At 51.7% G+C, this 26,155-nt stretch overlaps 1 protein-coding gene across 1 annotated transcript in view; it reads left to right on the top strand.

Annotated features, from left to right (window-relative positions):
• DCDC2C (doublecortin domain containing 2C) overlaps positions 1-25,259 on the top strand; it is a 90,637-nt gene extending 65,378 nt beyond the window's left edge. The window contains exons 9-10 of the mRNA XM_019646280.1: positions 17,797-17,922; positions 24,843-25,259. Coding sequence (XP_019501825.1) covers positions 17,797-17,922; positions 24,843-25,259 — 543 coding nt within the window. The remainder of the gene's footprint in view (positions 1-17,796; positions 17,923-24,842) is intronic.
• Positions 25,260-26,155: the final 896 nt, after the last annotated feature.

Below are 26,155 nucleotides of genomic sequence, written 5' to 3'. Positions count from 1 at the left end.
GAACCCAGGGCCTAGAGCCTTCTCCCGCCCTCAGAGCGGCATCCTTCCTGGACGGTCAGCTCCAGGCGGGCAGGGGCGCTGGCCCCTGTGGGTGTCCTGGGCCCAGCACGTAATGGGTGCTGAGTGTGTGTGGAACTCATCCCCACTGGCAGCGTCTCAGTTCTGTCCCAACACCTGGCTGCACGTTGGAATCTGTGTGCACTTCTGGGGAGCGTATCAGTTCAGGTGAAGAGCGGCTGAGGAAGGTGCTGTGGTGCTGCCGGAGAGGCGGTCACGCCCAGCAGGGCTTTGCAATTAGCCCTTTTTGTTGATAATCCACAAAAAACGGGTGATTTAGATGTGGGATGATCCAGGCATCGCAATTAGTAGCCAGCACCAGGGGGCATTTCGAGATCCTTGAACCTTCGCTCGCTTTCAGTGGAAAACGATGGCAGTGTCCGCTCACTGTCACATTGCTGTGTCCTGCTTTCCACCAGACAGGACACAGGCTGATGGGTCCCGTGTGACAGCTGCTCAGGCAGACCCCTTGCTCAATGGCCTCGTGAGGAGGGTGGGGCCGTGGCGCTCTCTGTTCTCATTCTTGACTCCCGGGGACAGTGTCCTTGGGTGCGTGTCCTCTGACTTTTCAAGGAGGTTGGATTTCCCAGGTAGAGTAGGAACATCCCTACATGCCACACGGAAGACAAAGAAGTGCGTCAGCAATGTCACTGGAGGCCACTAGGGGCGTGAAGGGGGACCCAGATATTGGGGAAAGCATCCCTAACTCTGCTGGCGTGTATTTGGGTTAGGGCATCGTGCACGGACAGGCTCCATCACTGGCTCCCAGCTGCCTGCAGAGCCCTCTGAGAGCCCTGGGCTTGAACGGCTTTGCTTTTCTCTGTTCTGGCTGGAAGGTGTCAGTGCTGTTTCCGTTGACATTAGCAAAGACTTGGGATGCCACCTGAGAGCGTTTCGTGTATGTGGTCGCTTTTTAGCTAAAAGGCTGCAGAAATCTCTCTGGGGTTGTGTATGAGCTGAGATGCTGTAGCGTTAGGGCTGGAAGAAAATGGATGTGCGTGCCTTACCCTAAAAACCTCCCTGGGTTGCTAAAATTTCATCAAGATCTGATGATGTTTAAAATGTTTTTGCATCATTTGCTTAATCTATTGATATACAAAGAAGATATATGATTAGCTCTGATTTTTAGCAGTTTTTTAATTAAATTATTTCTTATTATGAAATACACATTTTTTAGAATTAGTTTCAGCTGTACAACACAGTGCAATAGTTATACTTTTTACCCCTCGAAGCAGTTTTTTTTTTAGGTGAAGTATCCAGGCTTCATTATTTTTCATAGTGTGGCTTAAATAGATCTGACCCATCTAGACAAGGTTTTAATGACTCCAATGTTTGACGATTTCTTTCCATTGCTTATTTCTACCTCTTATTTCAAATGGATGAAAATCAATTGTGGGAAAATGCTCAGAAAGTGTAAAAGAACTGTTAAGTGATCTACCAGAATTATACAATGCGTTGTGTGAAATATTTAAGAAGCAAAAAAAGTTCTCACTGTAAATAGTCCAAAAAATGTTAGTATAATAACTCTGACTTGAATGCAATTTTAAAAAGTGGGTTCTTTGTTATCATTAATTTTTCAATTCCTTTCACTGTGTCTGCAGCATAAAAATCTTCCCTTAAATTAAAAATGGTAGAAACCATGCCATGGGCACTATGACTTCAGGCTGAGCGACACTAGCTCAGAACACAAGCCTGTCCAGAAGCCGGACCAGTGGAAGTGGCAGATTTAGCTGTAACTTTGCTGATGCCAAATCATGGTAAAGATTACTGTACTAGCTGAAAATTTATGGACTAATACTAAGCTTATTATAACGCCACGTTTAGTTTTTTATCAACTTGATTGCTATGTATGAGCTGTATCCGTTTTAACTCTGTAATTTGAAGAATTTTGAAATGTGTAGACCTGTGACTCTGTCACCAGTTCAAAGTACAGAATATTTCCACTTCCCCCAAAGTGGCTTGTGCCCTTGGGGGTCCATTTCTTCCTCCACGCCTGGCCCCTGGCACCGACTCACCAGCTTCCTGTCACTAACGTGTGTTTTTATAAATGGCACTGTACATCACATACTCTTTACGCTTTGTTTCAGGTGCTAAGTTTTATGGTTGCTAATAAAATGTGCGTTTTTTCCAAAAGACTGTTATTTGGTTATGAAGCTGCAAAATAAACTCCCTTCACTGTGGGAAAGCACATTTGCTCTGCCTGGAGGTCCTGCCCCTCCAATGTATTCATTTCCCGGGGCTGCTGTCACACAGGGCCACAAACTGGGTGGCTTAACACAACAGAAATGCATTCTCTCAGGGTTCCCAGAAGTCCAAGGTCAACGTGCCAGCGGGCCCGCGCTGCCCCTGAGAGTCTGGGTCGTATCCTTCCCGTCTCTTCCAGTTCCTGACGGTGGCCGTCAATCCTTGGTGTCCTTGGTGGCATGACTCCGATCTCTGTCTCCATTGTCTCATGGCGTCCTCCTTGTGTGACTCTGTCTTCACTTGGCATCTTCTCTGACAAGGACCAGTCATTGGACAGGGGTGCATCCGACTCCAGCGTGGCCTCATCGTCACGTCATATGCACAGGTACCGGAGGTTAGGACCCGAACATACATTTCTGGGGACATGCTTCAGCCCACGGCACCCAGTTCTGTCGTTGGTCCTAGGATGACAGGCATCTTTGGGAACGCTGTTTTAAATGATACATGTGGAAAATCTGAAAATGACAGCAAAGGTTTCCGGGACAAAAAGCCGAGTTCTTACTATTGTGGGAAGATTCCAGTTTCAGGAGGACTGAGGCCAAGGATAGGTGTGGCTGCATTGGATGAGCCACCTGCTGCTGGCTGGCCTGCCGTCTCACGTGGGCGCTGCTGACCGTGAGGAGACCCACATGGCGGACAGGTCGGGGTGCGTGGGGGGCGTCAGAGAGAGAGAGAGACTGTGGGCCCCAGATGGGAACGCCATGAACACTTTCAAATTTTCTAGTGGTCGCATTAAAAGAAATAGAACAAAACAGGTACAATTAATTTTAGTAATATATTTTAGTAAACCTCATCTACCAAAATATTATTCCCAGGTGTAATTGATATGAAAATGCGAGTGAGGTAATTCACCTTTTTTTGTTCTCGGCCTTCAGATCCGGCGTGTGTTTACACCTACAGCCCATCTTAGCTAGAGTCGCTGTGTCTCAGGTGCTCGGTGGTGACATGTGGCCCGCAGCTATGTGCCGGGCAGCCTTTGGAGGGGCGGGACGCGAGCCACTTGGATGTCACAGCAGGAGGCCCCAGCCACGTGGAGCTGAGGGTGGAGCTGAGGGTGGAGCCAGCCTCTACGGAGCGACGCACAGGTACAGAGTGAGCATTCCACGCAAACGTTCCCATCTCTGCAGCGTGCCTGTCAGAAAGGGGCCATGATGTGGGGTGGGGGGTGGAGGGGATATTGCAAATAGGAAACAGGCTGCAGCGTGGAGGCTGCTCACCCAAAGGTGCACGTTTAGGCGATGCAGACTCAGGCTGAGGCGCACACTTGAGGACAGGCCAGATGACCCCAACATTGCTCCCAGCACTAGCGCTGTATGACGTCACGAGTTCGCACCCCCTTCGGCCCCAACGGCGCACGCGCAGCATGCCATCCGGCGGGCGGTCTTCCAGGCTCCTAACAGCTGGGAGTGTGGGATCGCTGCATTTCCATCGCTTCGGTGTTTGGCTGGAGGAACGATTAATGATAAAAGCAGAAAACAAACGGTCTGAAATCCAGATACCTCAGCCAAGCCTCAGATGGCTAAGTCCCACGGTGGTAAGTAATGAAATAATGACATCACTCTTCCCTGTGGTCCAATACGGTGTGAAAGGAAAATACACTGCTTACCACCTGCGGGTTCCAGCTCTGTGCTGTATTGTTTTTCTTCTTATCAATGTGCTTTTCTCAGCGGCTTCCACATGATGGGCTGTCCTGTCAGTTTTATCCCTGCGTTCAGCGTTGAATTTGTCTGTCCAAGGACTGCAAATGCACAAACACAATGGGAACTCAGTCACCCCAATCCCCAAATTCTGGTGACACAAGCGTGTGGACACCTTGGGAGATGTAGGGACGGGGCCCCTATGCCCTGAAGTGGAAATCTATGACACGCAGACGTGGAGATGACAGCCTAAATGGGGGGTGTAGTCTGAGGAACCGCTTCACCATCTGCTTTGGTCTGGTTTTAGTAATCGACCAGCCGCAGGCATTGTTTGTTGTAAGGAAGCTCCAATTTCCTGGTGGGCACTGAGTGCCAGGCTCATTCGCCCCCTCGTCTACACAGCACGCCGCCAAGCGCCCGCAGTGCCAGGTTTGGGCCAGGCGCTGGGGAACCGGACCCGCGTCAGAAAACGTCCTTGTCTTGAAGGACTGTTTATTCTGTAGGCCGGAACACACGCCAACAAATACGTATTTTTGGATCCGAGCGCCTAAGAGTAAAAAGAGAGACAAGTACAGAGTAAAAGTGAAGTCTGCACAGCCTTGTATGTCAGTGTGCATCCCCAGACACGTTTAACGTGACGTTCTTGCAGCTGTTTTGTGAGCTGCTGTGAACCCCACTTTCCAGATGTGGGAAAGGTGGCTGAGCCGCATCAAAGCTCCATCAGCAGGACCCAAGGTCACTGCTCATCCTGCCGCTCGCCCGGGGTGAGCTTCCCCTCCTGGGGCCTTGACAACGACGGCGGACGCACCTCACGGAGAAAGCCGAGCCGGGGGGCTGTCTCTCCAGTGTCGCCCAGTACCGTGAGCTGGACCTCGACCCACCTCGCCTCCCCTCCTTCCACCTCGTTCCAGAGGTTCAGATAAGACGGAGGCACTAAAGGTTGACTGTAGTTTAATTCAAATTTTACTGGCCAGGTGTGGCTGGTGGCTGCCATGCGGGAGAGCACAAACTGGTGTCTCTGCTCTGTGTTACAGGTTGCAGCATGTCCACGTGTTTCCTCACCTCCAGCTCTGGAGCAGCTGACGGCTCAGGGCCCCACGTCCGCCATGACAGGCGCGTGGAGACTGCATCTCTCGGCCCCACTACCACCCCCCGGGGAAGTGTCCATCCTAAGCCAGGCTCGGGTCCAACCCGCCTCTCCAGCCATGCTATTGTATGGATTGTTCACTGTATATTCTGCCTCTTTCTTGACATCACCTCATGACAGGGCGGTGGTGTTTGTGTGCTGTCTTGAGAACGCAGTGCATCTTTTGGCAGGAAAAGTACCTTCAGGAATGAATTCATTTAAGACAATGTCGACTAGATTCAAAGTCCTATGCTGGGGGAAGGGACTCAACACAGGAGAAGACAGACCTGGCCCTGTTCTCAGAGGACCCGCAGTCTCGCGCCATCACACCAAAAGGTGCTGTTGCAGTTTAGTGAACTTGGGGACTCACAGTGTCATCAGCACACAGGGGGCCCGACATATGAAGGATACCAGGATGCAGGGAAGTGGCAGTGTGGGGTGGCTGTTTGTCCAGCCATGTGTCCAGAGATGCGGAGTCCTCCAGGCAGCAGAAACAAGATGTGCAGGGGGAAATGGAGTGTTTGGGGACAGGGCCAGTTAGTGTGGCTTCACAGACTACGCGAGGGGCTATGAGTGATGGCGCTGTGGGAACAGGGCCACAGAGGACGTCGCAGGCTTGTTTCGAGTTCGAGCCTTGTCTTAACGCGGTTGGAAGCCACGGAGTGCTGTTTAGGAGTGACAGTGTGCTCTGTGCTCAGTGGAGGTCATTTTGACTGCAAAGCAGAATATGGATTGGAGGGTGGGTGAGATTGGAGGCCCGGATACTATTTGGGAGGTGAGATAGTGGTCCGGGTAAGATACGGCCACGGGCCGGGATGCAGCTGTGGCAACGGAGAACATGGCTGGACTCAAGAGGTGCTTAGGAGACGAAGGCAGGAGGGGGACCCACGGGGGGTCCTGCCATAGCCTGTGTCTTGGATGACGTGTGCAGCAGGCGCCATTCACCAGCCTGGCCGAGTGGGGACAGGAGCTGGCTCGGGCTGATGGAGGGAGGGGCGTGTTCTTGGACATGCTTAGTGGGAAGCGCCTTGGAGAGGGGACAGTGGGGTGCAGAGGCCCTGTGTTGTTTCTTGGGACTTCTGTAATGAGTACCACAGACCAGGTGGCTGAGACAACCAAAATGTCCCGTCTCCTGGCTGGGGAGGCTGGAGGTCCCAGTCAAGGTGGCGGCAGGGCTGGTTCCTTCTGAGGCCCGTTGCATCCCTCCTTGGAAGCTTCTGCTCGTTTGCTGAAAAGCTTAGGCATTCCTTGGCGTGTAGATCTCTGCCTTCGTGTTCACGTGGCGTCCTATCTGTGTTTGTCTCTCTGTGTCTCTATTTCTCTTTTTATTGGGCCCCTCCCTACTGCAGTATGACCACATCTGCAATGACCTATTTCCAAATAAGGTCACATTCTGAGGTCTTGGGGGTTCAGATTTCCACATGTGAAGTTATGGAGGACATGATTCAAGTCCCAGTAGCTTTGGGAAGAGATGTAAGCTGGATGTGTAGATTTCAGACTCACTGAAATCCTGACAGTGAACGAGATCACCCAGAACATGAAAGTAAAGCTCGGAGAGGGCCCAGGGGACCGGGCCACTCTGGGGTCTCAGGTCGGGACTCACGGCTCAGGGCTGTCATGGGTGTTTCTCCCCCACGTGCCTCCACAACGCCCAGGGAGGGACACGAGAGCCAACACGCTGGTGACAATGGCCAACACTCCCGACACACCTCAACACGCCTGCCAGCTGCTGCTCTAATGTGCCCCGTGTCAGCGTGCTTCGTCACGACAGCTGCTGCTCAGTCCATGTTTTGACTTGAGTTTTTTACTTGACTTTTCTTACAATTTCTGGCAATTGTAGGACATGAAGAATCCTGTCAGCTTTCCTGAATACAGATCCTACCACAGCAATAATTCCTCTTAGGTTTTCAGGGCGATTGCATCAAGTTAGATGATGACTGTAAATTAATTTAAAGGAACGACATTGAAAGTGATTGTTAAACTGTAGGAGAAGGTTTGGCAAGACTGGGCTAAGGACCATGCAGGCCAGAGTGAGAAACACGCCAGTTCTGTCATTTTCACCTAATGAGACGAGACTGTGGAAGCCGGACACTGAACTTACAAGCAAGGGGCCCAAGAGTGGGGTGACGCAGGCCCCGTCCGTGTGAGAACGTGATGGGACTCGCTTCTCAGGGGTCCGGGATTAATCGCTGACTTCTTGCTGTTCCCTGAATGTGCTGTGAATTTTCATCTCTCTCCACCTTTACTCCCGCTGGCCCCTCTATTGGGAAGCTCTTTCCGCCTCTCTGACTGATCAAATCCCACGTCCCTTGCAGGCTGACAGAGCCCACGTCCTCTGTGCCGGCACCTGTGTTTCTGAAGGATGTTGCTTGCGCTTCAGAACCTGTCCAACGAGGAACGTGAGTGTCCTGCTCCCAAACTCTTCATTTCTCGCCCCTTCTTCCTGCCCTGCCTGGGTGGACACGGGTAGAGCTGGGGCAAGGCGTGTGTCCATCGCAGATGGGGCCCCTTCCTCCCTGGGCCCCACACGGTGCCTTGTACAAAGCAAGCGCCCTAAGGTGTGTCCACGCCCACGTGCACCCTGCCCCCGCCCCCCCCCATTCTCCTTATCTATCCAAGTTGTTAGGGCAAAGGGGTCACCCGTTTATGTGAACCCCGTGACTGGACCCCCGTGACTGGACGATTGGTGGCTGATTCTATTTTTGGAAGTGCTTCAGATTTCTTTTGTTTCTAGGCTAAAATGAAGGATAATTGTGCAATAAATAAAGGAATGACAAGAAATCAATGGAAAGTCCTTCTTTTGTAGTCAAGCCAACCAGATAGCATGAGATTAATTGTTGCCATTTGGTGGGATGTAAGCTCTGCAACAATGTGGCAAGTTCATGGAGCGTAACAGTCACAGGATCCGTTTTATGCTTAGAGACAGAAAAAACGCTCTTGTTTGTTTTAGGGAAGGTTACAATCATGTGCGACTCACAGCAGGGCTTTACCTGCGGGATCTTATTATTTTTGAAGCATGTTGAGTGTTAATGTTTTTAAAAACCCAATTGCAAATAATATCTTGGAAGGAGAGTGTATTTCTTCATTAAGTGGCCCTGAGTGAGTAATGGTCACGTGGAAGGAGGGTCATTACCTAGAAAAGGTTCTAAGGTTACACGGCTATTTTGGGAAATAATATAATAATAAAAATAAAAGATGTAGAAACGTAAGGGCTATCCTAAGGTGCCATTAATGAAAAATGTTTTAAACTCTTGGATTTTTGTCTAGTTTTAAAGCCTCATAACCTGAGATGCAGAACTTACCATGGCAAATAAACAAAACTCTTAAGAAGATTTCTTTTCTAAGGTACAAATAGGTATTGTATTTGGAAGAATGAAGTATTAAAGATGGTACTCTACAGTTTAATAATGATTTGCATAGACTTTTGACTGACATTACATTTGCATGAAGTAACCCAGAAAATATTTCCCCTTTTCTTGTTTAAAGTAAGAAAGTGAGTTTTGGATCTTTTTTTTGAGCCCAAGTGAAAGGTAGCACTGAAGAACATTGGGGCAGGGGCGTGTCTCACCGGAGGCCGACTATTATGTATAATCATGGAGAAGCTGGTGGGGACTGAAGCCGGGAGCGGAGGAAATGGCGGAGCTGTGCATGAAGTAACATGTTGCAGTCACTTGTCGGACCACTCAGAGAACAATGTTAAAAATTGGGGAGGAGAAACCCTGCTTATAAACAGTCCTGTGTCAGTGCAAAGACACTGGGGCTGTGGTCAGGTTCTGTGCAGTCCTCTGAAGACCCGGATGTCGGCCCTGTGCTGCGTCCCAGCCATTTGCCTGGGGTGACAGAGTGCGGTGGTGACAACCCATTCAAATAAGTTGGGTGGCGGTCAGGGCCAGCCTGGCACACTGAGCCCTCCAGCCCTCCTGCAGGCTGACAGCTAGTGCAAGGCAGCTGGGATTGCAGTGGGGCTCCATCCCCAGTGCTTACCTGGACTTACCTGAGAGCCATCTGCTATCACGGTGGCCTCACCACCTCCGATGCCCCAGTCCGCCTGACACCCTTCCTTGATGGGATTTCCGGAGTCACTGTCTCCCCTGGGCTAAGGCTGCGTGAGTCACCCAGCTTCTGAGTCCCAACCCCTAGCCTGGGCGCTCCCACTGCCCTTGCCTGTAGAACAATCGGGAGTTAAAGGTCGTTATGCAAGTGAGCACAAGGTAAGATAATCTGGGACCCCAAACACCAGCGCAAATGCTTGGGGGTGCCTGGAATTCATACTTTTTAAATGTAAAGCTGCTACGCAGAAATCTGGAGACTATGATATAGCTCCAGAACCTTCAATTGCCAATAAGCTATGCATAATATGTCGGGGGCATCTTATTAAACAAAGGCAAACCACCCAACATTGCAGGTTCACCCTCAGGTAGGTTAAATGACCCACGTTCTGGAACGCCCCATGATTCTCAGCTCCCACAGGGAGCTTTTTCCTAGATAGAGACATCCCTTCTGGCAGTGCGGTCTCCGTGGTCCCCTGCTGGCCCTGCCCTCCGCTGATGTGCAGGTTCTGCTGTGCCCTCTGCACCGAGGACCGGCCCCTCCTCACGCTGATGGTTTGGGAAGGCAGGAAGGACATGAGGACGGCCGTGTGCTGCAGATCACTCTGCCTAGATGGCCAGACAATCCCCAGGTGAGCAGCCAGGTAACGAGGGCTCCTTGGCGGGAGGGAGAGCAGTTCTACAGCACAGAGACCAGGAACCTGGCCCCTTATCTCACTTACTTTGTGTCACATACGTTTTAGGAAAAAGCTTGTTAGGTGACAACTCGATGGCATTCTATAAAGCAACCTATTCACAAATGTTCTGCTGGGGTTTTGAGTCAAAGGTCATATTTAAACACTAACTGGGCGAGTGTGAGTGACCATCGTCTGTTACTGAGCGGGTATGCACGCACATGCACACATGCACACGTATGCACACACATGCACGCACACGCACACACGTGCACACATACACACCTGCACACACACGCATGCACATGCACGCACAGGGCGACACCTTCACTGTCAGAGAATATGTTTGGACTGATTCACACTTTTAAACAAAACAACAAAGAGAGCTTCCAGAGCGGGCAAGCCTCCACAGGAACCTTATATCGCTGAAAAACTAACTTGGGTTTAGCCCTAAAAATCAAGCAAATGACAACAACAAACCCCTTCAGTTTATGACTTAACGGGACCCCAAGGCTAATGGTAGGTAGGACGTGGCACCCTCATGCCCGCCCTGTCCCTCGCCCCACTTGGCGTTGATGACAGTGCTCTGAGAGTGTACTGTTGATGGAGAACATATGAAAAAGTGTCCCTGTGGCAACCTACACCCTCGTGAAGCACGGCCAGTGTCCGGGGCGGGCGCCTACCAGTGGATAGTCGTTACAGATGGTGCCATGGCCTCTGGGACGTGGGGTTCATAGGGGTTTGTTGAATGAATATTATTTGCATCCAAACAGTATCATTGAACGGCAGCCCCGACTCTTCTGCTCAAAGGTGCTCTCCAAGAGCTGCTGTATGAAGCACGGGGATTGTGCGTTACGTAAGTAAGCCCAGTATAAACGATGTGGGTGTTTCATCGCCTGTGACCTTGGTCGTCCGTGACCTGTGGCTTCTCCGGCTGACTTTCCTGCCCAGAGAAGCCGACACAGTGAAAGCTTGCGGCAGGGATTCAGACTTCCTGTCTGACTCTGTTCCCAGGACTGGTGAGAGAAGTCTGCTGTGTAAATAGCAGAGCATAGCTTACTCTTGACCCAGGAGCAAAGGAAAATTGTGATCTTATCACACAGATGACTGGGGAATACCAGAAATTGTCATTCGAGTTCTTGCAGACGCCGTATTTCTGAACTACAAGAAGATCCCTAAGTACAACTCCTTCTGTAGCATGCTGTCAGAGCACCTCTCCTCCTTCCGAGGTTAGGATCATTTAATTAAAAAGGAAAGTGCCGTCTCTTCCACGGATCAGGCGTCCAGCCCGCCGCGAGGAGGCCGCCGTGTGCTTGGCTGATCAGAGCGGGACGTCTGGACCTATTGTGGGAATCTTTCTTTGCCAGCTCCTTTCAAAGTGAACTTTGCAAAGCCCAGCTGGGCTGTCACTGTGGAGGCTAAGATTCTTTTCAGACTCCTCCTGCTAGGCGGCCGCAGATGTGCTCTGTCCGTTGGAACTGGTCCACAGGCTGCCTTCATGGAGCGCTGAGCCCCAAAAGCTGAAGTTCACTTAATCGTCACGGGGTTTAAAGCCCTTTGATCAGATCCATTACTGTTGAAATTTAGGATACAGTGTCGTTATTTCAGTGACGTTTTCAGCGCAATAGCTTCAAACTGTTTGCACTAGGCAGAGATACACTGCACGAAGCTGACTGGCTTTCTCAGGAGAAAAGGGAGGACCAGGAAGCACAGTGACTGTCCTGCCTGCAGGGCAGCCAGGTGAGGGGCAAAGCCGGTTAACAGCCTCCAGAGAAGAAGACACATTCCTTACTGGCTTCTAAAGTGACAGCAGATACTAATTCAATTAGTGAAGAGAAAAAATAAGCCAATTACCTAGAGATGGTACAGCAAGGCAGAGTGGGGCACAGAGGAAATTCAGAGCTTGCTCTGCAATGTCACTCCCAGCACAGCTGCAGCACCCACCCTGTGGGGTGACGGCCCCTGGACACGTGATGTAGGGAGAGGTGCCACTTCACTTTCCTGTGAGGTTTGTCATGCAGTCCAAGTAAAACCAACATCATAGATGCAGGGAAAAGGCAGCTGTTCAAGCGAAAGAGTCTGGCCCAGCTTAGGAACAGTGCGTGGATTTTATTTAAAATGTCATGACTCCACGCAGGACACTTCCCCGAGAGTGTAGTGATGACCTGTTGCCTGGGTTCAGACCTGCGCTGTCCTCTGAGTGCACGAAATACAGCCAGTCCTGTGTGAGATGTCACGTGTGTAAGACGCCATCGGATTGCCAAGACTTAGTAGGAAAAGAGGAATGTAAAATAGCTTGTTGATCATTTTTATATTGATTTTATGCTTAAATGCTATTTCGATACATACTGGACTAAATAAAGTACATATATCATGTCCACCTCTTTTTACTTTTCAAAATGTGGTCACTAGAACATGTAGCCTCCGAGGTGTTTCTAGTGACAGCGCTGCTTACTGGGGTCTAACTCAGGCTTGCGGGTCACGTGGCATGGGTCTCCCCTCCCTTCCTCCCTCCGTTTCCTCTCTCAGACCTGGTTTCCTAGGATGTCTGTTTCTTAACCGTGCTGTGTTGACTCTGGCATTACAGCAGAATTGGGGCATATGTAAGACTAAATCAGTAATTGATAACAGCCGTTTGTCTGAAGCTTAACAGACGGGGAGGGTGGCGGGGGGGTGGCCTGGGAGACGACAGGAGAGCATTTCCGGAAGGGCGTCGGGGCTGCCCCAGACCCCCCCACGCGATTCCTCTGTGAAGGTGAAATTACTCCACAGAATGGTCACAGAGGTGACACATCCCAGTGTGATGGCTCAGTGAAGGAGAAAGCACACTAAGCACCTTGAACTTTATCTTAAAAAAAATAAATTTAAGTAGGGGAGCTGAGTTTTATCTAAGAACCGCTATCATTTACACGCAGTATCAAGGAAAATGCCAATATCGTATCCCTGGAACAGCTAATCAGATTTGTGATGACAGTTATGGAATTCTGTAGACTTTGAGGTAGAAAAGGAGGTGAGACGTGAAACTCGCTGTTTCCAGGCGGTCTTCTTGGTAACATTCCTTCACGGCCCCTATGGGATGTGTAGTGGGTGGAACAGGCTCTTGGTTACCTGCTGACGGTGTCCTTTTGGGCAGATTAACCTTTTTTCTCCTGAGCCTTGGTGGCGTCATGGCTTCATCTGAAAAGCCAGAAATCATACTTACCCCCCAAGGTGTTCTAGATGGAGGAACCTAACACTCCAGCTCCCAGCAGGGCGCCTGGCATCTCATGTCCGTCAGCGTCCCCCTCTCCATTAGCACCCCCCACCTCCTCTCCCTCTCTGTCCTCTGCTTCCCAACCCCCGTCCTCTGACCGTCATGGTTCTGTGTTATTTTTGTCCCTCGTGGTGTCCGAAGCACTTTCCCCAGGGCGTGTTTGGGCTGCCTCGGGCTGTGAACGGCACTCCCCTCCCTGCATACGGCACACTTCTTATGGGCTTGAAAGGAGCGTGGATTGGAGTTTCCACTTGACTCAATGTGCTTTTCCCTTAATTGTCTGCATCACCTCTCAATTACACACAATTTTTATAAATACAGGCTTTTCAATGAAAAACATAACTGAAAAATGAAGTCAACTAGTCAATGAAAACCTGGGTAACCTCACATTGTTTACAAGTACAGAGCAGTTTCTATCATAGAATGTCCTCGTGCCTCAGGAAATGGAGAGAGATGTCCGACGAGGTCTGGGCAGCACCCACACCGAGTGGGGACTGTTGGCACCTTGGCTGTATCAAAACGTAACTGTGCGCCCCCGTGTAGCACACTCCTAGAGAAGCTGTTCGTGTCTTCGGAAGGCGGGCATCGCGGAGCCCTGGCTGGGTGAGCGGTGGGTGGCCAGTGGTCCAGGGCGGAGGTCTCTGAAGTGGGGTGCTGTGGGGCTGGCTGAGCCGGCCTGGGCTGTACGTGGGGGCACATGAAGTTAGCTTGGGTGTGATGACCCGGGAAAGTGAGGAGAGGTTTGCAGCCTGGGAGAAAAGCAGGTTTCATGGCAGAGGAAGAGGAGGGAGAATAAGACACGTCAGCCAGGGAGGAGTGTGGACTCAGAGACGGGAGGGGAATGCTTTTGTACCCGTGGGCATCGGAGCTCTGTCTGCACTCGTGGTCCCTCAAACGGTTTGTGACGAGTGTCGGGAATGGCAGGAGACCTGTGGGGTCTGAGCGTTAGAAAGTTCCGCGTTTTAAGTCACCTGGAAGCAGCGCCGGCTCCTTTTCTCGCCCTTTCCCCAGCGTTAGCGCTGTGCTGGACGCGCGTTTGCAGGTCGGTAACAGCCAGGGAAGGTGGGGACAGCGCGTCCTGCGGGGCCTGGGGGCTGGATGGGCGAGCAGGGGGGCAGGAGGGCCGGGAGCCAGGGCCGTGGGAGGGCGCAGCCCCCGGGCCAGGTTTGGAGGGTCTGATTTTCTCAGTATGAAGAGGTAGGAAAACACGAAGAACAGGCAGGTGCCCGTGGACACACACGTGGACGGGAGCCGCTCGCATCACGGTGGGAGTCCCAGTGGGGGGGGACGGCGTGTGGCGGTCAGTATCTCCACGTGGACCCACGTGGACATGCAGGTGGGTGAACAGGGGGGAGTGGGTCTAGGCATCAAGAACAGACTGGGAAGAGCGTGGAAGTTAGCCGGGAAGCCGGGGAGGTGCGGGGTCCCCAGGCTGGAGGGGGCAGGGACCGAGGGGGTAAGGCGAGAGTCAGAGGCAAGAGCTGGCACCCGGGACAGTCAGGCCGGGCGGATAGAGTTTAATCAGTGTTGCCGTCTGTAAACCTTATAACCTATAAACCTTAACATTCCCCAGGAGGGGTGATGCTGAGCGTTTGTTATCAGTCCCGGGACTGAGTCTGGTCTCTGGGAGTGTTGCCGAAGGCATGGGGGTGTGTGGGGGGGGGCTGGAGTGGGGACACGGGGAGACCCTCCCCAACTGTCTGCCCGCCCCACGGCTTCGCAGGCTGTCTGCTCTCTGAGTCCTCCTGGCGTCACGAGACCCCACGTCAGCCTTCCTGCTCATGTGCATTACAGAGGCTTCAGGCATTTCAAGGTAAAAATAAGAGGTTCCTGGATCAACTGTAAACATTTCGCCCTGTAATTCAAGGTGAAAGGAAGTGAACACCAGCAGAAAGAGTTGTGACCAGATGGGGGGATGGACAGGGCTTAGCCTGTCAGGTGAGCTTGTTCTGTGTATCAACGTTTCTGAGGTTTACCCAGTCTTTTAATTGGGATTTGGATATTCCGGGATCTCAAAACCTGTGTTGCAGCAGGGCTGTGGCCGGAGGACTTAGGAACGGCCTAGGAAAGAGCCAACCCTGTACGGGCGAGGAGAACAGACTTTTCTTGGTGCTATTTGCCGGCCTTTGCAATGTTCCCTGTGTACATGGGGTGCTGAGGGATGTTGGCAGAAGTGAAATCGTAGTTAAACTCTGAGAAGCTCGTGGCAGTAAGACACGTGGGTCTCTTTGAGTCCAAACTGCTCACATGTAGTCAGGGGTCAGATCTGTGGTCATGCGAGGTTGTTCAAAATGGCCTGAGGACAGGGAGCTGGCCTGTGTCATGTGACATGTGACATGTGACGTCGTGGCTGTGGTGACTTTTCACATCGTTTTGTCTGGGCATCATGCCCTTAGCAGAGGGACAGCTGTGGACAAGTTCCCACCTCATCACACTCAAGCCCAGGCATGAGGTGCCAGGTGGCGTCGGTAAGGACTGATGGGGGTGGGGGTGGGGAACACGGAGAGCCAACGTTCTCTCCCACCAGAGACTTGCTACTTAATGTGGAAACCTAAATCTTAAAGCAGAAGGCAAGTCTTAGCAAGACTCCTGCTTCAAGCACGCCTGCCGTGACAAAGCAGCACCCGGAATGATGCTTTCGTGTGCCCATTCCAGAGCCCTGGGAGTGTGGGACCCCAAGACCCTGCAGGAGGAATGTCGGCTCAGTGTGCGGTGACCCCGCTCCTCCGCGTGAGTGACCTGCCCCTCCCCTCAGAGTAAATCGGCCCAATTACATTTTCCAAAATAGAAACGCATTCCCATTCTTCTCACTCAATACCGTGGCTATTTACAGATGGGGCTAATGCTTCGAAGGGTCCTGACCTGCATGGCAGACCGCGTGACCTTCCACCCCGCTGTCACTCCAGTGTGAAGAACGCTGGGAACTGAGGACCGGTCAAGCAGTGATCTGTAATCCTTAAAGAAAGCGTGGCTCCTTCTCCTCGCCTCCCTTTGTCCGTTTCCTTTGAGGCAGGATCACAGCCAGGATGGTATGCTGGGCTTTCTAAATACTGTTCCTTTTTCTCTCCAACATGAGCTGTATTTTTTTTTTTAACTCTTTCGGTGGGTGTTCCATCTGCCGAAGGCGTTTCTTAGAAGCGTAAAGATGCATCTGTGTCATTTTAATTTTAAAACATGCTTTACCTTTTCGAATGTGCTTTCCTGCTCCATCGATAGGGTGACCTTGGCCAGAAGGCGGGGAATACTTATTTCTTTGGGGTCTTTGTAGAGAACCCATCACTTTACACAGCACTGTGAAACTCAGTGTCATAATTTACTTTCAGGACATGAAGTCTGTTCTGAGCTTAAAGACTCATCGGGACAGTGGATGTTAGTGCCTGATTTTATTAGCATTTCTAAATCGCAGCTGAAAGGAAAACTTAATCAAAAAAGCATTTTAACTTACTTTCTACCAATTATATTGGGATTGTGGTGGGGCCTGTATGGTTACGTATCGAATCACGTTTTCCTTTGGTCTGATTTTTCTGTATATGTATATATATTATAGTATATTGGTAAGTCCTTATTTGTGAACCAGAGAAAAATGTGTGTTTTTTTGTTTTGTTTTTTTTCTCCACCCTTTCTTAGACAGCTTTTCAGCCTGGTCAAGTGAATTAATGAGGGCCTGACCTCCATCAAGACCAGGTATGTGTGCTCTCAGTCGTAAAGACACGTGAAAAAGACACAGCCATCCCCATGCCGGGGCGTGTCGAACAATCACTGATTACTCCATCGACTACTCCTGGGAAAGGGAAGCCGGGACCCAGAGTGAGTCATGTACACAGGTGTGCGGCGTGAAGTGCAGCTCTCTGCCTTTCCGGCAGGTACGTGGCCCCTGGGCTCCTGGAGGTAATTGGGCCACGGGCGGCTTCTGAGTTGATTTTGTTTACATCTCTGCTCCCCTCTTGTCAGAGCCAGGCGCCTTCAGGCAGGCTCAGCAGGTCGCAGCTGCAGGCGAAGGCAGAGCTTTCTATAAGGTGTGATGGGGTCGACGGGGGTAACCCTGGGAATTGTCCCCTGACCCCGTCATTCCTGTTATTGGAAAGGTGGAAAAAACTGCCTGTGAAATGAGCCGCTTGTTAGCATTCAAGCATTTAAACACCGGTTTGAGAAATCGGCTTACAAACTTTTATGCTTTAATTTCCTGTCTGTGAGGGTGTGAAAAACAAGTGAGTCTGGTGTGGGCTGCGGCTGGAAGACGAGGTGCCCACCGTCAGCACGGCACGCAGGCCTTGCTGGTTCCTGCCCATCTCTCAAACGCCCCTCCATATTTATTTGTGGAAATAAAAAATGTGAATCTACGTTAGTGCCTTCTAGTCTTAGAGCATAATTGTAAATTAGTGAGATTCTAAAGAAGTGGAAACATTCTACCCTGACAGCTCTATTCTATAGTTTGCTCGTGTAGGTGTAACGTGTGTGTATGTAGTTTTATATTTGTATATTTCTGAATGGGGTTCCCTCTTGCCTTTAGACATAAAAGGCACAATTGTGAGAGGAAAATGTGATTTTTTTCCTTTACACAATTCTCATCCTCTTAGGCACTGAGGGCCTTACTTACACTTCTAACAGAAATGGCAGTGAACTTGTGAATGCGGGTGGCATCAGCGTTTACGAACACGCTTCGTGTAACACAGTCTGGTAACGCCTGCCCATCTGAACCATCCAGCAGTTTCGTCTTCATCCCTGTTACTTTTCACGGAACTGCATTTCCTCACAGGGTTTCCGTACTAGCGAGTGTGGGGAGGAGCAGTCTGGCAGCTCCCAGGACTCACAGCGCGATGTGCTGGCGGCAGCTCTGCTTCACTCTCCACATCCACACACCTGGGAGGTGCGCTCCCGCCAGGTGCGGGGACGGCAGGGTGGGGCTGAGCGCTGAGCCGGGCGGGCGGGACGTCGGTGGGCACAAGGCGCTGGGCTTCTCTTGGAGAAATACACACAGAATGTACAACTGGCTCCACGGTCTTGCTTTTTGCTTCAATCGCTGTGGTTTGACTGCTTACCTGCGAGCACCACTTGTGTAGTCTCACCCGTAAGCACCGGTTGTGTTCAGGGTGTGCGCTAAGCATTGGCACTAACTTTGGGGCTTCAGTGAGGAAACAGTGCAGCGGAGTGAGCTGGGGGCTGGCGTCGGCCTGCCGGGGCTCCGATCTCAGCTCCCCCCCGTTAGCTGTGTGCGCTGGGCCAGTGATTCAGCCTTCCTGCCCGTGTCCACCTGTGAGACGGACATGAGCATGCCTCCTTCCTCACAGGGCTGCTGTTACACGGAACGTAGATCATTGCTAAGATGAAATGAAAACGGTGTCTGGCGCAGGTGACGGCTTCGAGCAGGTTATACGCAGTGAGGGGGTGCCTGCAAGAATAACAGCAGAGCCAGGACCTGCCCAGAGCGGCCGGCTCTCCCAGCCTGGCACCAGGCACATCGTAGGGCTCACGGCTGTTTGTGGCAGGATGACACAGTCCGGCTTCTGATGAGATTGGCGTCTGGGGAGACATTCAAGCCCAGTGTCTACCATGACCCGTGAAAACCCCTCTCATTCCCGTGTTTTAGATGAGAACACGCTAGGTGTACCCCCAGTTGTAAACTGTGCCATAGGAGGGAGCTTGTCTGCTTTCTGGTTTCTGTTTGTTTTGTTGTAGCCTCACGGATCCCAAGTACTTAGACGAGTACCTGGCACGTAGCAGGTGCTCAGGGTCTGCTCACGGGCATGGCTGGAATCTAGATTCTGTCCCCTTTTCCTCCCACCACCCGAAGCCTGTGGTCAAACAGCATTGACTCCGGGGGTCCAGCAGGTAGGAGCACCATGCTGTCACCGTGGGGCCTGGGGCATTTGCAATGTCCTCCTCCAACTCAGCTCTTTCCTGGGAAGGGGCAGGTGTCCTGTCCTGCTCCTCGGTACCCCACCCCCTCCCCACCCACGTCCTCCTTACGTCAGGAGTCCGAGCTGTGATTGTCAGGGTCATGCACAAATCTCCTCCTCCTGTCCTGTCGTTCCTCCCTCTCTCCCTCCCCCCAATACTTAGGAAACTCCTACCGTGTCAGGCAGTGAGCTGGGCCCTCAGGGCCTCCTCCTGATAATGCATCCACCGGAAGTCAGGGTGAGAGGGCCGCTCGGGCCCCTGGGTGTCCTGAATGATACCTGTGGTTTTCCACTAAGTGTCCCCTCCCACTAGTGGGGCTCCTCTTCTGGACCCATGTGATCTGGAGACAGAAGCAGCTTCCTGGTCGCCACCTCGCCCTGGCCTCAGGGACAACGCCTCCCCCCCACAATGTGCACGCAGATGGGTACTCGGCCAAGCCCTCTGGGCCCCTTGGTGTGGACACCCGGGGCTCTCCGCCCAGCCCAGTGCCAGCCTCCCGGTCCAGCCCAGTGCCAGCCTCCCAGTCCCGCCCAGTGCCAGCCTCCCGGTTTGGGCTCCCTCTGCCCCCTCCACCCCTGTCCGGCTGCTGGGCTGTGGGGCCCGGTCATCGCTGGGGGGCTGCAGAGCTTTCGGTGGTGAGATGCCCAGGGTAAAGAAAGCACGCAGAGCCGACAGGAGGAGGAACCAGCGTCTTTAATCAGCAATAGCAACCATTATATAGAGGTTTTGGGGGAGGAGAGCGCATGCTGTCATAAAGGGCTCATGTAACCGGAGCCGGCGCCTGCGCAGCAGGCTCCGGAGTCAAGGCCTGTACATCCAGTCAGGGTCCGCACGTCAGCCTGCACACAACTGGACAGCCCGGCCCGCACTCAGGGCCGCCGCTCGTGCGTGCCTGAGCCTGCCCGGGCCCTGGCAGGCCCCCTCTCCCCAGCTCCGTCTCCCCTCTCAGGAAACACACTCCTGTGCTTGTCCAACGTCAGATATGCTTGTTTCCACCATCTGCCTGGCTTTCTAGCTGTTTATGGCCCGGGTGGAGGTCTGGGGCTGTTATTTTCTCACGGCTGCTGCAGATGGTCCAGCCTTGTTTATAATGGCAAAAGTCTTGGTCTGGATAAAATGCAGGCACCTAGTTAAATCTGAATTTCAGATAAGCAGTGAGACATTTTTAGCATGAGCACGTCCTTTGTCGGGCTCCTGTGCCTTGTTTGCTGGGTCTGGCAGCCCTGGGCCGGGGCTAGTGTGGGGCGCTCGGGGTGGGGGCCCACTGTCTGCCTTTTCTCCCAGGCAGTCCTCACCCCACGGAAACTGCCTTTCACGGTCAGGGATTCTGTGCCTCAGCCCTGAGAAAACGGGGAAGACTTAGAAAGGCTTGGAGAGGGGGTAGTAAGAGACACGTTGACCCCTGGAATCGGAAGGGATGCAGGTGGCCCCTGTTCACGCCCACGTGTCACAGACAGGCAGAGAGCCAGAGAGGAATTTTCAAAGTTCAGCTGCTAGCAGTACTCGTTTTTGATGTCAATGTCTTGCACCATCTAAAATGAGAGACTATTAAGAAAATGTCATCAAATAAGTGAAAGTTAAGCACCGCTTATAAAGCAATGCCAATTTTTTAGCTTTGAATTGTTACTGTCATTATTTCTGCAATTAGGAAAATTGCTAATAGCTTTTACTTAATGTGGAAATTATTGTAATTCTTTACAGACTTGACAAATTAAAAATGGTTTTTAATTGGAAAAATAGTTATGAAAGGACTATGATATTTATTAATGACAGATTCTTGTTAAATGAAAATGTTAATTATCACAAATGGATGTAAGAGGAAATACATCCCAAATGTGAAGATGATAACTGGCCACTTTATTTTTGGCACGGCCAATCAAAGTCCCAGGCACTGAGGAGAAACTGTAAATGTATGTTTTTGATCAGATGTCCGTGAAAAGGGAAACTGTGTCCCCAGGTGAAGGGTCCCAGAAAGTAAACCGTGATTGCGATCAAGTTAGAATGGAGACATGCTGGTTAATCAATATATTTAAGATCTTGTGCTTTAGGGGAATATTTATTTCAAAAATGTCCTATGATATTGGGATGAAAGTGCTGAAATCAGGTGGCCCTTTGATGGTTAAACCTTAGTACCAAAATGAAATGGATCCAACCAGGTGGACAAAGAGACAGCAGAGCTACCTGTCAGCTGCCCGCCGCGCTGCCCCACTCTCATCTAGGGGCTGGAGGCAGGACCCCGCTGGCCCTCAGGATGCCACCTCACCTCTGACGCCCTGGAGACGCTTTGCGGCTGGTCCCTGGTGCCCCTGCTCCATCTCCTCACCCCGAGAACCCTGGATTTGGACCTGGTTTTCACACTTCACCTGTCGTTGAGCCTGGTCCTCAGGTGGCCTCACGCTTGGTGCTTGTGCTGGCTGAAGACTCCGGATCCCTGGACAGTAACTTGTCAGCCCCCAGGCGGAGCATTTAGACGGTGGTCATGTTGAAATAGGCAGCTGGGAAGGTGGCTGGTCACCATGGAAACAGGAGAACAGCAGCCACCCTGCTGCGAGGTTTTCTCCACCCTCTCCCAACCCTTTTGTTGAATTTAAAACATTTCTGCCTCCATAGTATCAATTTCCAAGAGCTATTTTTTTCTGTTCTCAAAATACTTTTGCTCTCCAAAATTTTCATTCTCTATATATTCTTTTTTTAAAATTTCTTTATCCCTTCCATGGATACATTATCTTTTTGTTTTGTCTGATACTGTTAATAAAATCTTAGGGGGTGTTTTCAGTGTTTGCAAAACAAAGTTTGCAGTATTTTGGACTGTCTTTCATATTATAATATTTCCCAAATGTCAGATGACCCCGTGTTTCAGGGTGTAGCACTAACGTGATGACTGGGAGCTATGTGCTCCTGGGTGGTCTTCACTGTGGGGTGGTCTTGATGACCAGTTTGGAGGGGACCCCCACCAGCAGAGGTGTGAGGTCTTCCCTGGGCTGGTCGGATTCTTCAGGGTGTGTGAGCCTGGCTGCCAGGGTTTAGGGCTGCCTTGGGGAGAAAGTGGGCCCTGAGCGCCCACCGGGCAGGCCCTTGTTCATTCCCCATTTCCTGAGTGATATTTCTGCCCTCACGTCCACCGGGTGATCCCAGGCCCAAGACACTCACAACAATTTAAAAATTATTCGAGAGCCATAAATATATTTTTACAAATAAGGAAAATTTAAAGTAATATTATAAATGAAACAATGATAGTTTTATTTTCATTTTCAATTTTACTTCCGATCCACATGTACGTACCCAAAGAGCCGCATGTGGCTCGCGAGCCAGTTTGCTGAGCCCTGGCGGCTCTTCCGTCTCAAAAGTTTGCCAACCCCTGGTCTCAGCATACGATTGATACCTGGCGAGTTCAGCACCTTTGCCTTAAGAAGCTCCAGTGCAGTGAATGAACCCAAACAACAAACACAGCTTCTAACCTCTGTGTGGGGCGGGGCTGAGGGGTTGGTTATTTCTCCCCAGACTCCATAACCCTCAGTCAGGGACTCTCCAAGGGCCACTATGTAAAGAGGGGGTCACCTCTCTGTCCCCACCTTTCCCTTCCGTTGTCCTTGAGTTCTCCTCCAAGTGGACGGTGCCCAAACCCCCAGGGCTCAGGCTCTGCAGTTAAGTCAGGGGTCCTCCTGGGCTGCTCTGAAGAGGGAAACCCAGTTGCCAGGTAGGCAGATGTCACAGTGTTTGCACAGAGGGTGAGGTGCCGTTGAGCCATGGCCCGTCTTCACGTCGAGGCTGGGCCTGGTGTGTTGGACGCATGCTCCTGCTGCAGGTGAGCTGTCGTCGTGACGGCGCGGAGGCAGGGGGCTGGTTCAGGCACTGACAGAACAGACCAGGGGCGCGGAGGCTGCTGGCCCCACTGCAAACCCACGTGCATTTCCTTTATAAAGAGATCCTCTTCTGCATGTGTACAGGGCAGAGCACAGCGATTTCAAGAGTTGTGATTGCAGGCAGAGTGTCAGGGAGCTAACAAGCATTTCAAATTTCCTAAATACGCACCCTGGACGGATGGAACCCGGCACGTAAGCCAGTTCCCTCTGAAGGCCCTTAAAATGCCACATGAATTTGATGTTTCCTCTTTAGCTTTCTGGATCCAGCCATGGGCTTATCACCATCACTTAGTGGTAGAAGAATGGCCTTCCTGACCCTTTGTGGGAGCTGAGCGCCTGTGGCTGAAGTGTGTCCGCTCTGGGTTGTAATGCGTCCCTCAGAGCAGACGTGACCCCCGCCTGCCCTCTCCGTGAACACAGAGCCTGTGTCCCACAGCCATCCCTGTCAGCTGCGCTGCTCAGCGCGGAAGTCTGAGCAGGGGCTGGCCAGCAAAGGGGAAGGTCTGACACCTCTGGGAAGAAAATGAAACTAATTGTCCAGCGTTGGAACAGCAAAGGGAATAGTAACAGGATGGTGAAAGCCATATTTTATTGTAAATATGTTTTCCCATTTTGTTCAAAACACACATTGTGTTGGCTTTGTCACCAACCCTATGCCATGGCTCAGGTAAGCGTGCCCTGGGTGAACAGAGGACAGCGTGCTGACACGTTGTCCAGAGCAAAAATCAGGCGTCGGGTGGTGATTTCCTAGTCATTCACCACGGACGTCGGCCTTCTCTCTTCCTGATGGTGTGACGCCCCACCTCTGGCCTGTTACGGCTGATTCCACGTTCCCTGTGCTCTGTTTATCACACCACACCTGTACTGAAAAACGCCAGGTTTTGCACAAAAGATGACGTTCATATTCCTTCATTTGGCCTCCAAGACATCTTCAGGATTTGAACTGGACGTAATATTGCAAGTTCACCTGCTGGCTCCCTGCACGGTGGGGGGAAACCCGCCAGCAGTCACCCGCCCTGAGCCCCAGGACAGAAGGCGCCTTTCCAGCACCCAGGCCGTCTCAGCGCTGTGGGTCCCGCCTCCTTCGGCCATCCTGCACCCTCCAAGCAGCCCCTCGCCCCACCAGACTCTTTGACCACTATGTGCCATGTGCCTTCGGCCAGCCAGAGGGGCCTGGAGAGCATCAGGGCTGACGGATGGAGGACCAAAGGCTCTGGATACTGTGAATGGCTGAAGAATACCTTTGGGACTACGGTAGGGACAGCCTTACTTTTTCCCCGTGACTTTGTTGGTGAGCGAGAAGCCATCAGTTTCCGGTTTTTGAGATTCAGCTTAGATGTCGTTGCTCAGGGAGGACAGAGGCGAGGGGTGAAGCTCTTTTTCTTTTTTAACGAGAACAGCTCCTGGCTTGCACGTGGCGTGAAATACGGAAGGCTCAAGGGACAGCGTGCCTGCCTGTGCAGGGTTGTTTCTCTTGCTTAGGAATTGATGTACGGTTGAGCCAGCAAGTTTGGACATCACATACAAATATGAAGAATAACATTTCAGCATCCAAAAGATGACCACTGTTAACTTTTCCCATCTTTGTCCCGGGTCCTTCTGTGGAGGTGTGAATGTGCATGTTTCTCTACAGCCAGGATTATATTGTCCATGCTCTTTGGGAATTTTTAAAATAAAACCTGGAAACATATTGTGCATTTTCACGGCATGAAAACATTCTCTGAACATGTGCTTTTCCTGGGCTGGCTGGCATCCTTTATGGCAATGACCTATTATTTATTCATTTATTTATATGCGGTGTCAATTTTTGACAGACCTTTTCCCCCTCCGAACCTGAGCCCCATCTCCACGTGTTTATGGAGCTGGTGAAGCGCAATTCTTCTCCAGCCCACCTACCGCCATGCCCAGACCTCCCAGTGTTCCGTTTAGTTGGCAGCTCGATTATGGCTTTTTAAGGGCAGCCACTTACGCTTGGGCTGAGTGCGGGATGCTGGTCCTTGCGGCCTGGTGAGCTGGTCGCCCTCTGTAATGCTGGGTCCAGGTGCAGGAGCCCCCTGCCCCGGGGAGCCCCCCAGCACTCCTGGCTGCCCTCCACTCGCTGCTGCAGCGTCTCCCCTTCTCTGCTGGTTCTCAGACTCCTTCTGAACACAGGCTTGCTCAGCCTACTCGGGCTGTCATGAACAAGGTTGGGGACCTTGCCATGAACTTTCTCACTTCTGCAGTGACCTTCACGTTGCAGGCAGAAGGCTGTGGAGTCCTTGGAAGACACTTTGTGTCTCTGTTCGTCATCTTCATCGTTGTACTCCTCAGCCTCGTGGACCATCTGCCCCGTGTCTTCACTGCTCAAGGCATCTTTGTCACTGGTGACCTGAACCTGCTCCTTTCTTCTTCCGCTCTTGATGCTGCAGCTGCTGAGTGTGCCACTGGCACTGAAACCAGGGCGTGTGTAGATGGCTGAATAATGTTTCTGGATGGAACGCCTTTGCCGCTCCCCTGGAACCAGGTGTGCCCAAAGTTCTGGCCAGTGGGATGCAAGGACAAGGGAGGGTCCTGCCCACGTGGCTCTGGAAGGACAGAGTGCGTGTTCTTTCCTCCTGTCCCGTGGGCTGGAAGATGCTAGTGCACTCTGAGTAGGGCATTCGAGAATTTTCTGTGCAGTGAGCAACGCACGAGCATATGTTCCTCCTGTGTCAACAGCAATGCAGTGTCTTTCTTAGGACAGTGCCTCAGAGCGGGGCGCCTCATGGCTGGAACTGGGCGGGCGAGGGCTCTGCTTTTCCTCCAGGGTTTCAGCTGGCTTTGCTGTGAGGGAGGCAACGATTCATCCACACCCAGCCTCGTCCCTTCACTTACAACTTCAAGGACTTTGGAAGTGGCTTCTTGGGCTTAGCGGGCACTGGCTCGGAGAAGAGACAGCTGTTCCTTTTCTGTAACAGGTGGGTTAGCATGTGTGGGCCCTGCGACCTCGATTTTATTCACCCGGGCGGCAGCCACCACCGTGCTGTTTCGCTCTAAGAGCCCCTGCTGGAGCGCAGAGATGCTGCCTGGACCACAGAAGGCAAGGGCTTTGTCCTGTTTCATGTACAGAGGAAGGTGGAACCACCCAGCAGGCTCCCGTGCCCGTCTCCATGAGGCAATTGGATACAAGAGTGATTTTGTAACAGAAGTTGCCATCTGGCACTGGTCCAGTTTGCAACGTGATAATCAGATGGAGATGAATGAGATGAACGTGGGGACTGTGCATCTGTGTGGACCAGCACCCACCCCAGCCAGGAGGGGGGTTCCCCGCCTTCTCTAGAGAAGCACTGCCTGTGTGGGACTGTAAGGCAGCTCCCAGGCCACCTGGCCATCTCA

This window comes from Hipposideros armiger, unplaced genomic scaffold, assembly GCF_001890085.2.
Source record: "Hipposideros armiger isolate ML-2016 unplaced genomic scaffold, ASM189008v1 scaffold_100, whole genome shotgun sequence".
NCBI lineage: Eukaryota > Metazoa > Chordata > Mammalia > Chiroptera > Hipposideridae > Hipposideros > Hipposideros armiger.
Note: the sequence above shows the minus strand (reverse complement) of the source record. Positions and strands in the feature narration are given on the sequence as shown.